This window comes from Desmodus rotundus, chromosome 4 (genome assembly GCF_022682495.2).
Source record: "Desmodus rotundus isolate HL8 chromosome 4, HLdesRot8A.1, whole genome shotgun sequence".
NCBI lineage: Eukaryota > Metazoa > Chordata > Mammalia > Chiroptera > Phyllostomidae > Desmodus > Desmodus rotundus.
In genome coordinates, this window is record NC_071390.1 from 146,345,735 (window position 1) to 146,358,342 (window position 12,608).

Below are 12,608 nucleotides of genomic sequence, written 5' to 3' on the forward strand. Positions count from 1 at the left end.
TGTTTTGTGAAACCCATATTCCTGTTGCTACTTGTGTATTTTTAGTGCGTTCTATATTTTTGCTTCATTGGTCTTCTTATACACCTCCCCCCTGAAAAGAAGACATGAACAACTGACACCTAATGTAGTCATATCCAAAGCCAAGCACGAGGATTGGGCTACATAGTAACTCTGCATGAATTTATAGTTGGTTTTCATGTTTTCATAAAATTGAGGATATGTCCCTTTGCTTTTTAGATTCTCCTGAAAATTTTCCCTCCTTAAAGGTAATATGCTTTATGTTTTAACATTTTGGTATTAAGAGCAGATTATTTGAAATGCATACTATTTATTAAACATTTTCTTTGTCAACTCGTTCAGGTTTCTGTTGAAGTGAAAGATCCTGTTCCTAAAAGTGCAGTAGGAATGAATTCTGTGGAAACATCCAGATCGGGTAAATTTTGTACTGCCAATTTAACTGTGGAGAAAAATGCATGACTATATTTGACATGCTCACAGTCTTTTTAATTGTAATTTCTTTCTTTTGGACGTTTAATGGTAGGTTTTGACATAAGTAATGTAGATGCCATTGTTGGGATTCATGTTTGATGTAACAGGAAAAGAAAACAAGATTTCTAAAATGTAAACATAAGTAATATGTTTTTTGTTTTGTTTGATACCATAAAGTTTCCGGTTTGGAATCCCTACACTTATTAGGGATTCCTAGTTGTTAATGTTCACTCTAAGATTTTGCTACTGTTTTAGAATGCTTTTGTGAATTTCGACATTTACCTATGGTAAAACTGAATTTGCCCACATATCGTGTTGTTTTGAAATGTGTTTTATTGATTATGGTGTTACAATTGTCCCAATTTTTTCCCCTTTGCTCCCCTCAACCAGTCTACCCATTCCCTTCAGCCATTGTCCCCTTAGTTGTAGTAGTGGGTCATGAATATAAGGTCTTTGGCTTCTTCACTTCCTATTCTGTTCTTGACGTTCCCGTGTATATTCTATACATGCAAATTTGTAAATATTAAATCCTACAAATTTCTCCAGATGGTTCCCCTTCCTCCTCCCAAGTGATATCCCTGCAAATGATGTCCATAGCTTTAATTTTGTTTCTGTTTTGCTTGTTTGCTTAGTTTTTTTCTTCGATTCCACTGTTAATAGTTGTGAATTTATTGGCACTTTCATGTTCATAGTTTTGATCCTCTTTTTTTGTAAATAAGTCACTTTAGCATTTCACACAATACTGGCTTGGTGATGAGAAACTCTTTTATGTTTATCTTGTCTAAGAGGCACTTTATCTGCCCTTCAATTCCAAGTGATAGCTTTGCTGGGTAGAGTAATCTATGTTGCAAGTCTTTGCTTTCTATCACTTTGAGTACTTCTTTCCAGTCCCCTCTGGCCTGCAAAGTTTCTTTGAGAAATCAGTTGACATTCTCATGGGACCTCCTTTGATGGTAACTCTCTGCTTTTCTCTTGCTGCTTTTAAGATTCTTCTGTATCATTAACCTTCAGAATTTGAATTATGATGTACCTTGGTGTGGTCTTCTTTGTGTCCATTTTGATTGGGTCTGTGTGTGCTTCTGGCACTTGTAAGTCTATTTCTTATGCCAAATTTGGGGTGTTTTCTTTCATTATTTTTCAGAGAAGTGTTCAATTCCTCCCTTTCTTTCTTCTTCTGGAGCCCTATGATTTGGGTGTTGGTAGATCTGAGGCTTTGCCAGAGGCCCCTTAGCCCATCTATGTTGTTTTGGATTTCATTTCTTTCTTCTTATAGATTTGCGCGCGCGCACACACACACACACACACACACACCTCAATGTATGTTTATTTATTTTACTGGTGATCGTCTACAGGTTTCTCCATTTCCCAACTCTACTTTCCCCGCCCTACCCACACCCACCTCCCACCCTTAACCTTCTCCCCCTGTGGCTTTGTCCATGGGCCCTCTATATGTGCTCTTTTTTGACCCTTTCCTTTCTTTCTCATGTTATTTTTCTCTTCCCTCCCCTCTGGTTATGGTCAGTTTGTTCTTAATTTCAGGGACTCTGGTTATATTTTGCTTGCTTGTTTGTTCTGTTATTTAGGTTCCACTTATAGGTGAGATCATATGGTATTTTTCTTCCACAACCTGGCTTGCTTCACTTAGGATACTTCTGTCTGCTTCCATCCATGTTGTCATGAAGGGTAGCTACTCCTTCTTACTTTCTGCTGGGATATATTTTTATTGTGTAAATGTACCACACTTTATTGTCCCACTCAAGTACTGATGGACACCTAGCACTGTGTCCAGCACTTGGCTATTGTAAATTGTCTTGCTATGAACACTGGGGTGCACAGGTTCTTTTGATTTAGTGTTTCTGGATTCTTAGGGTATAATCCCAGCTTGTGAACTGCTGTGCTAACCTTTTTAGTTTCTTGAGGAAATTCCATACTGTTTTCCACAGTGGCTGCACCAGTGTGCACTTCCACCAACAGTGCACCAGGGGTCCGTTTTCTCCACAACCTATCCAGCACTTAGTGTTTCCTGATTTGTTTATGATGGCCACACTGACCAGTGTGAAGTGGAATCTTCTAGTTTTAATTTGCATCTCTCTGATGGCTCGTTATGCTGACCATCCTATCATGTGTGTCTGGGCCCTCTGGGTGTCATCCTTGGAGGAGTGCCTGTGGAAGTCCTTTGCCCGTGTTTTAATTGGATTTTTTGTCTTCCTGTTGTGGAGTCATGTGTGTTCTATATATATTTTGGAGATCAAACCCTTGTCTGAGTCTCATTGGAAAATACATTTTCCCATAGAGTTGGTCCCCTTTTCACCTTGCTAATGTTTTCTTTATGCATGCACAAGCATTTTATTGTGATGAAGTCCCTCCTTTATGTCCCTTGGTCTAGGGCACATTGCTGTGAGAATATTACTGGGTGGAATATCAGAGAGTTTCCTCCCTATCTTCCCCTCTAGGACTTTAGTGCTATCACAACTTATGTTTAAGTCTTTATCCTCTTGGAGTTTTTTTGTGTGTGTATGGTGTCAGTTGGTGGTCGAGTTTCATTCTTGTTTGCATGTAGCTGTCCAGGTCACTCAAGATCATTTGCTAAGGAGGGTGTTTTTATTCCACTTTATTCTTCTCCCCCTCTGTCAAATATAAATTGTCCATAGACACTTGGGTTTATCTCTGGGCTCTCTATTCTGTTCCATTCATCTATGTGTCTGTCCTTACTCCAGTACGAGATGTTTTTTACTCTCCTGGCCTTGTAATACAGTTTGCTGTGAGTTATGGTGATTCCACCTACTTTGTTCTTCTTTCCCAAAGCTGCTTCAGGTATTCGGTGTCAGTGATGGTTCCATGTAAATTTTGAAATGTTTGTTTTATAGCTGTGAAATACCATTGGTTTTTTAATAGGAATTGCATTGATCTGTACATTGCTTTGAATGGAATGGATATTTTGAGGATGTTAATACTTCTACTCCATGAACATGGCGTATGCTTCAATATATTTGTGCGTTCTTTCTTCCACGTTGTGTAGTGTTCTGAATAAAGATCTTTCACCTCCTTGACTAACTTTATTCCTAGCCACTTTATGTACATGTTGCTATATCAAGGGGATTTCTTCCTCTGATTTCAGTTTCTGATATTTCATTGTTGGTGCCCCAAAATGCCTCTGATTTCTGAATATTGACTTTGTATCCCATAATTTTGTCAAATTGCCTTATTAACTTGAACGGTTATTTGGAGGAGTCTATGGGATTTTCCAGGTATACCACGATGTCATCTATAAACAATGACAGTTTTACTTCCAACTTTTCATTGGATACCTTTTATTTCTTTTTCCTGTGTGATCACTCTGGCTTGGACTTTCAGTACTTATATAGAGGTTGTGACAGTGGACATCCTTGTCTTTTTCTTGATGTTCAGGGGAAAGGTTTTAGGTTTTGCCCGTTGAGTATGATGTTGCCTGTAGGTCTTAGATGTGTTTCCTGAACCTTGTTGCATGAGTAGCTCAAGAAACTAAGATGGCTAACGTAGAGGATTCAAGAAATGTAAGCAGAGCAGTAGCCCATAGTGGTGTGGGATAAATTGAATATTTGTAGTCAGTAGTATTCTGTGCATGTATCTCCAAGCTGACGAAGTCATAACACTTTGTCTGTTGATGAATGAATTAGGTATTAAACTGACCTCTCCTCACAGTTGTGTACTTCCCAAGTTACAGAACACATTGAGGAACATGATAAATACTTGTCACCTGAGGTGTAAATGATTCTGATGGTTGCATGAAGGATATGCTGTTGTATCCTGTTTCCCATTTATTCTGTCAGGGTCATGGTCATGACTCGTTTCTCTGATTGAAGATCGCTTTTCTCCCATCAGGCATCAGGGTGACTTTGGTGTATGCACCCATTTTTTTCTCTTTTAGTTAGAATCTGTAGAAACATAATTATGTCAACTGCATGTTTCATTAAACCTATATTCCTGTTTGTTCCTTAAGTACTTGTAGTGTATGCTATAATTTTGGTTCATTGGTCTTCTCATCCACACATGCCCTGAAGAGGAAAAATGAACAACTATCACCTAAAATAATCATATCAACAGGAAGCATGAGGATTGGGCTCCATAGTAAGTCTGCATGAATGTGTAGTTGGCTTTCATATTTTCCTATATTTGAGGATATGTCCCTTTGCTTTTCAGATTCTCCTGAAGTATATTCTTTCTTACAGGTAATAAGTTCTATGTGTTTATGTTTTGTTATTAAGAACAGATTATATGAAATGAATATTATTTGTTAATGATTTTGTTTCAAAACTCATTCAGCCTCGGGTTAGACGGAAAGGTCCTGTTCGTACAAATGCAGTCAAAACGAATTCTGTGCAAACATTCGGATCAGGTAAATTTTTTACTACCAATTTTACTCTGGAAAGGAATACATGAAAATATGTGACATGCTCATAATTTTCTTATTCCGAATTTCTTTCTTTTGTAAGTTTAATGGCAGGTTTGGACATAAGTAGAGTAGATGCCATTGTTGGGAATCCTGGTTGATAATTAGAGGGGAAAAAGCAAGAATTATAAAATGTAAACTTTATTTTTTATTTAAAAAATATATTTATTGATTGTGCTATTACAGTTGTCCCATTTCCCCACTTCACTCCAGTCCATCCTACCCACCCCCTCCCTCCCACATTCCCCCCCTTATAGTTCATGTCCATGGGTCATACATCTAAGTTCTTTGGCTTCTACATTTCCTACACTATTCTTACCCTCCCCCTGTCTATTTTCCACCTACCATTTATGGTACTTATTCTCTGTACCTTTCCCCACTCTCATCGCCTCCCACTCCCCTGTTGACAACCCTCCATGTGATCTCAATTTCTGTGGTTCTGTTGCTGTTCTAGCTGTTTGCTTAGTTTGGTTTTGTTTTGGTTTTAGGTGTGGTTGTTAATAACTGTGACTTTGCTGTCATTTTACTGTTCATATTCTTTATCTTCTTTTTCTCAGATAAATCCCTTTAACATTTCCTGTAATAAGGGCTTGGTGATGATGAACTCCTTGAACTTCACCTTATCTGAGAAGCACTTTACCTGCCCTTTGATTCTAAATGATAGCTTTTCTGGATACAGTAATCTTGGATGTAGGTCCTTGCCTTTCATGGCTTTCAATACTTCTTGCCATCCCTTCTTGCCTGTAAGGCCTTTTTTAACGAATCAGCTGACAGTCTTATGGGAAGTGCTTTGTAGGTAACTGTGTCCTTTTCTCTTGCTGCTTCTAAGATTGTCTCCTTCTGTTTCATCTTGGGTAATGTAATTATGATGTGCCTTGGTGTGTTCCTCTTTGGGTCCAGCTTCTCTGGGACTCTCTGAACCTCCTGGATTTCCTGGAAGTCTATTTCCTTTGCCAGATTAGGGGAGTTCTCCTTCATTATTGGTTCAAATAAATTTTCAGTTTTTTGTTGTTCCTCTCCTCCTTCTGGCACCCCTATAATTCAGATGTTGGAACGTTTCAAGATGTCCTGGAGGTTCCTAAGCCTCTCCTCATTTTTCCGAATTCTTATTTCTTCATTCTTTTCTGGTTGGATGTTTCTTTCTTCCTTTTGGTCCACACCATTGATGTGAGTCCCAGTTTTCTTCCCATCACTATTGGTTCTCTGTACATTTTCCTTTGTTTCTCTTAGCATAACCCTCATTTTTTTCATCTCATTTGCGACCAAATACAAGCAATTCTGTGAGCTTCCTGATTACCAGTGTTTTGAACTGTGCATATGATAGGTTGGCTATCTCTTCATTGCTCAGTTGTATTTTTTCTGGAGCTTTGATCTGTTCTTTCATTTAGGCCACTTTTTTTTTTTTTTTTTTGTCTTGTTGCTTTGTAATGTATTTGGCTATCAGGTATGGTGATTCCAGTTACTATGTTTTTCTTTCCCACAACTGCTGTAGCTATTCGGGTCATGGATGGTTCTTTGTAAATTGGGAAATGTTTGTTCTATATCTGTGAAATGTCATTGGTAGTGTAATAGGGAATGCGTTGAATCTGTAAATTGTTTTGTGTACTATGGACATTTTGATGATGTTAATTCTTCCAATCCATGAACATGGTATATGCTTCCAATATTTATGCCTTACTTGATTACTTTCTTCTGTGTTGTGTAGTTTTCTGATACAGGTCTTTTCCCTCTTTGGTTAAGTGTATTCCCTTGTAGTTTATTTTTCCTGGTTGCCATTTGAATGGGGATGTTTTTTCTGATTGCCATTTTGGATATTATATTGTAGGCTTACAAAAATGCCTTGGTTTCTGAATATTGCCTATGCCTGATGCTGTTTTCTCAAATCCACCTATTATGTCGAGTATTATATTGGTGACGTCAATAGGATTTTCCATGTACTTCTCATCTCCATGTGAAGAATGACTGTTTAACTACCAGCTTTCCAATAAGGATGCTGTTTATTTCTTTTTCTTGTGTGATCACTGTGGCTAGGACTTCCAGTACTATGTTGACTAGAAGTGGTGACACTGGACATCCTTGTCTTTTTCTTGATGTTCAAGGGAAAGGTTGTAGGTTTTGCCCGTTGAGCATGATGTTGCCTGTAGGTCTTAGATGTGTTCCATGAACCTTGTTGCATGAGTAGCTCAAGAAACTAAGATGGCTAACGTAGAGGATTCAAGAAATGTAAGCAGAGCAGTAGCCCATAGTGGTGTGGGATAAATTGAATATTTGTAGTCAGTAGCATTCTGTGCGTGTATATCCAAGCTGATGAAGTCATAACACTTTGTCTGTTGATGAATGAATTAGGTATTAAACTGACCTCTCCTCACAGTTGTGTACTTCCCAAGTTACAGAACACATTGAGGAACATGATAAATACTTGTCACCTGAGGTGTAAATGATTCTGATGGTTGCATGAAGGATATGCTGTTGCATCCTGTTTCCCATTTATTCTGTCCAGGTGAGGACTCGTTTCCCTGATTGAAGATCGCTCTTCTCCCATCAGGCATCAGGGTGACTTTGGTGTATGCACCCATTTTTTTCCCTTTTAGTTAGAATATGTAGAATCATAATTATGGTCTTGATGTGTCAACTGCATGTTTCGTTAAGCCTATATTCCTGTTTGTTCCCTCAGTATTTGAGGTGTATTCTGTATTTCCGTTTAGTTGGTCTTCTTACCCACCCGCCCCCTGAAAAGAAAACATGAACAACTAACACCTAATGTAATCGTATCCAAAGCCAAGCACGAGGATTGGGCTCCACAGTAACTCTGCATGAACGTATAGTTGGCTTTCATACTTTTCGCATAATTGAGGGTATTTCCTTTTGCTTTGTAGATTCTCCTGACAGATCTTCGTCCTCAAAGGTAATAACTTTTATGTTTCTATATCGAGGTATTAAGAACAGATTAAATGAAATGTATGTTATTTACTAATCGTTTTCTTTCAAATCTTCTTCAGCGTGCCATTGACGTGACAGATCGTGTTCCTAAAAAAGGAGTCGGGACGAATTCTGTACACACATCCAGATCAGGTAAATTTTGTACCAGAAATTTACGTCTGGAAAGGCATACCTGAAAACGTTGGTGTGCTCAGACTCTTCTTATTCCTCATTTCTTTCTATTGCAAATTTAATGGCAGTACATGAGACACGCAATGCAGATGCCATTGTTGGGATTCATCCTTGATGTTTACAAGGAAGAAAACAAAAGAGCACCCCGAGAATTCTAAAATGGAAACGTCACATAAGGTGTTTTTACTTTTGTTTTGATACCGTGAAGTTCCCAGTTGAGAATCCCTACACCTGTGAGGGGTTCCTAGATGTGCATTTTTAGACTCTTAGGTTTTTCTACTGTTGGAACATGCTTCTTTGACCTTTGACCTTTACCCGGGGTAAAACTGAGGGTGCTAACATGTCGTGTTTTTTAAAACGTATTTTATGGCTTATGCTCTTACAGTTGTCCCAATTTCTCCCCATTGGCTCCCCTGAACCCAGTCGACCCCATTCCCTTCAGCCATTCCCCCCTCAGTTGAAGTCCGTGGGTCATGCATATCAGTTCTTCAGCTACTTCACTTCCTATCCCGTCCCTAACATTGCCCTGTCTCCTCAGGGCCTACCAATTTGTACTTGTTAATTCCTGCACCTTCCCCGCCCCCCACCCCCATGCTTCCCCTTCCTCCTCCCGTCTGATAACCCTCCAAATGATCTCCATAGCTATGATTCTGTTTCCGTTCTGCTTGTTTGCTTAGTTGGTCTTTCGATCCCATTGCTGATAGTTGTGAATTTATTGCCCCTGAGGGTGTTCATAGGTTTGATCCTCCTTTTCTTGAACAAGTCCCTTTAGCATTTCACAAAATAATGGCTCGGTGATGGGGAACTCCTTTCGCTTTGTCCTGTCCGAGAGGCACGGTAGCTGCCCTTCCATTCCAAATGATAGCGTTGTGAATAGAGTAATCTAGGTTGTTGGTCCTCGCTGCCCATCACTGCGAATCCTTCTTCCCAGTCCCTTCTGGCCTGCCCAAGTGTCTCTGAGAAATCAGCTGACATTCTCAGGGCAACTCCTTTGTAGGTAAGTCTCTGCTTTTCTCCTGCTGCTTTTAAGAATCTTGCGTATTGTTAACCTTTGGCATTTTAATTACGGTGTACCTTGGTGTGATCCTCTTTGGGTCCATTTTGATGGGGATTCTGTGTGCTTCCTGGGCTTGTGTGTGTATTCCCTTCAGCAATTTGGGGGAAGTTTTCTTTCGTTATATTTTCGAAGAAGTTTTCAATTCCTCCCTTTTTTCCTTCTCCTTCTGGCAGCCCTATGATTTGGGTGTTGGTAGGTCTGAGGTTTTCCAGAGGCTCCTTAGCCTATCAATGTTGTTCATTTTCTTCCTTCACGTATATACTTATGTTGTATTGGTGTTCGAATACAGCTTTCTCGGTTTCCCAACAACCCTTACCCCGCCGTGCCCACCCCTACCTCCCTACGCCCTCAATCCTACGCCCCCTTTGGCTTTGTCCATAGGCCCTTTATACATGTTCTTTTACGACCCTTTCCCTTCTTTCCCACATTATGTCCCTCCTCCCTCCCCTCCGGTTACTGTCAGTTTGTTCTTCGTTTCAGTGACACCTAATGTAATCGTATTCAAAGCCAAGCACGAGGATTGGGCTCCACAGTAACTCTGCATGAATGTATAGTTGGCTTTCATACTTTTCTCATAATTGAGGGTATTTCCTTTTGCTTTGTAGATTCTCCTGACAGATCTTCGTCCTCAAAGGTAATAACTTTTATGTTTTTATATATTTTATTTGAAGAGATTATATGAAATGAATATTATTGGTTAATGATTTTGTCTCAAAACTCATTCAGCCTGGGGTTAGACAGAAAGATCCTGTTCCTGAAAATCCAGTCACAATGAATTCTGTGCAAACATTCAGATCAGGTAATAATTTTTACTACAAATTTTACTCTGGAAGGGAATACTTGAAAATATTTTGTGTGCTCATAATCTTCCTATTCCGAATCTCTTTCTTTTGGAAGTTTAATGGTAGGTTTGGACATAAGTAGTCTAGATACCATTGTTGGGATTCCTGGTTGATAATTAGAGGGGGAAAAGCAAGAATTATAAAATGTAAACTTTATTATATTTTTACTTTAAAAATATGTTTATTGATTATGCTATTACAGTTGTCCCATTTCCCCCTTTCACTCCAGTCCATCCTGCCCACCCCCTCCCTCCCACTTTCCTCCCTTATAGTTCATGTCCGTGGTTCATACATACAAGTTCTTTGGCTTCTACATTTCCCATACTATTCTTACCCTCCCCTGCCTATTTTCCTCCTACCATTTATGCTACTTATTCTCTGTACCTTTCCCTCTTCTCTTCCACTCCCACTCCCCTGTTGATAACCCTCCATGTGATCTCCATTTCTGTGGTTCTGTTGCTGTTCTAGTTGTTTGCTTAGTTTGGTTTTGTTTTGGTTTTAGGTGTGGTTGTTAATAACTGTGAATTTGCCGTCATATTTACTGTTCATATTTTTCATCTTCTTTTTCTCAGATAAATCCGTTTAACATTTCATATACTAAGGGCTTGGTGATGATGAACTCCTTTATCTTGACCTTATCTGAGAAGCACTTTATCTGCCCTTGCATTCTAAATGATAGCTTTGCTGGATACACTAATCTTGGATATAGGTCCTTGCCTTTCATGACTTGGAATACTTCTTGCCATCCCTTCTTGCCTGTAAGGCCTTTTTTAACGAATCAGCTGACAGTCTTATGGGAACTCCTTTGTAGGCAACTGTTTTCTTTTCTCTTGCTGATGCTAAGATTGTCTCCTTCTGTTTAATCTTGGGTAATGTAATTATGATGTGCCTTGGTGTGTTCTTCTTTGGGTCCAGCTTCTCTGGGACTCTCTGAGCCTCCTGGACTTCTGGGAAGTCTATTTCCTTTGCCAGATTAGGGAAGATCTCCTTTATTATTTGTTCAAATAAGTTTTCAGTTTTTTGTTGTTCCTCTTCTCCTTTTGGTAGCCCTATAATTCAGATGTTGGAACGTTTCAAGATGTCCTGGAGGTTCCTAAGCCTCTCCTCATTGTTTTGAATACTTGTTTCTTCATTCTTTTCTGGTTGGATGTTTCTTTCTTCCTTCTGGTCCACACCGTTGATTTGAGTCCCAGTTTCCTTCCCATCACTATTGGTTCCCTGTACAATTTTCTTTGTCTCTCTTAGCATAGCCCTCATTTTTCGTCTGCTTTTTGACCAAATTCAACCAATTCTGTGAGCTTCCTAATTACCAGTGTTTTGAACTGTGCACAGGTTGGCTATCTTTTCATTGCTTAGTTGTATTTTTTCTGTAGCTTTTATCTTTTCTTTCATTTGGGCCATTTTTTTTTTTTTTTTGTCTTGGTGCTTTGTAATGTATTTTGCTATCAGGTATGGTGATCCCAATTATTATGTTCTTCTTTTTCAAAATTGCTGTAGGCATTCGAGTCGTGGATGGTTCCTTGTAAATTGGGAAATGTTTGTTCTATATCCCTGAAATGTCATTGGTAGTGTAATAGGGAATGCGTTGAATCTGTAAATTGTTTTGTGTACTATGGACATTTTGATGATGTTAATTCTTCCAATCCATGAACATGGTATATGCTTCCAATATTTATTCCTTACTTGATTACTTTCTTCTGTGTTGTGTAGTTTTCTGATACAGGTATTTTCCCTCTTTGGTTAAGTTTATTCCTTGGTAGTTTATTTTTCTGGTTGCTGTTTTTATGGGGATTTTTTTCTGATTTCCATTTTGCATATTATGTTGTAGGCTTACAAAAATGCTTTGGTTTCTGAATATTGCCTTCGCCTGATGCTGTTTTCTCAAATTCACTTATTCTGTCGAGTATTTTTTTGGTGGTGTCAATGAGATTTTCCATGTACTTTCTGATCTCCATGTGAATAATGACTGTTTTACTTCCAGTACTTCCAGGATGCTTTTTATTTCTTTTTCTTGTCTTTTCACTGTGGCTAAGACCTCCAGACTATGTTGAATAGAAGTGGTGACAGTGGACATCCTTGTGTTTGTCTTGATCTTAGTGGGAAAGGTTTTAGGTTTTGCCCATTGCGTATGATGTTTGCTGTATGTCTTGGATGTGTTTTATGAACCTTCTTGCATGAGTAGGTCAAGAAACTAAGATGGCTAAAGTAGAGGATACAAGAAACGTAAGCATAACAGTACTACAGTTCTGTGGGATAAGTTGCATATTTCTAACAACTATTATGCTATGTGTGTAAATCCAAGGTGATGAAGTCATAACAATTTCTCTGTTGATAAATGAATTATGTATTAAACTTACCTCTCCTCACCATTATGTACTTCCGAAATTATAGAACATGCTGATGAACACCATAAACACTTGTTGCATAAGGTATAGATAATTTTGGTGTTTGCATGAAGGATATGCTGTTGCATTCTGTTTCACATTTATTCTGTCAGGGTTGGTCATGACTCATTTCTCTGATTGAAGATCACTTTTCTCCCATCAGGCATTAGGAGGGTCACTTTGGTGTATGCACCCATTTCTCTTTTAGTTAGAATCTGTAGAAACATAATTATGGTCTTGACATGTCAACTGCATGTTTTGTGAAACCCATATTCCTGTTGCTACTTGTGTATTTT

At 38.8% G+C, this 12,608-nt stretch overlaps 1 protein-coding gene across 1 annotated transcript in view; it reads left to right on the top strand.

Annotated features, from left to right (window-relative positions):
* The window catches only part of LOC112316790 (ankyrin repeat domain-containing protein 26), a 187,305-nt gene that overhangs the window by 105,488 nt on the left and 69,209 nt on the right, over nt 1-12,608 (top strand). Inside the window, exons 37-44 of the mRNA XM_071221352.1 lie at nt 238-266; nt 361-433; nt 4,669-4,697; nt 4,792-4,864; nt 7,795-7,823; nt 7,918-7,990; nt 9,692-9,720; nt 9,813-9,885. Coding sequence (XP_071077453.1) covers nt 238-266; nt 361-433; nt 4,669-4,697; nt 4,792-4,864; nt 7,795-7,823; nt 7,918-7,990; nt 9,692-9,720; nt 9,813-9,885 — 408 coding nt within the window. The remainder of the gene's footprint in view (nt 1-237; nt 267-360; nt 434-4,668; nt 4,698-4,791; nt 4,865-7,794; nt 7,824-7,917; nt 7,991-9,691; nt 9,721-9,812; nt 9,886-12,608) is intronic.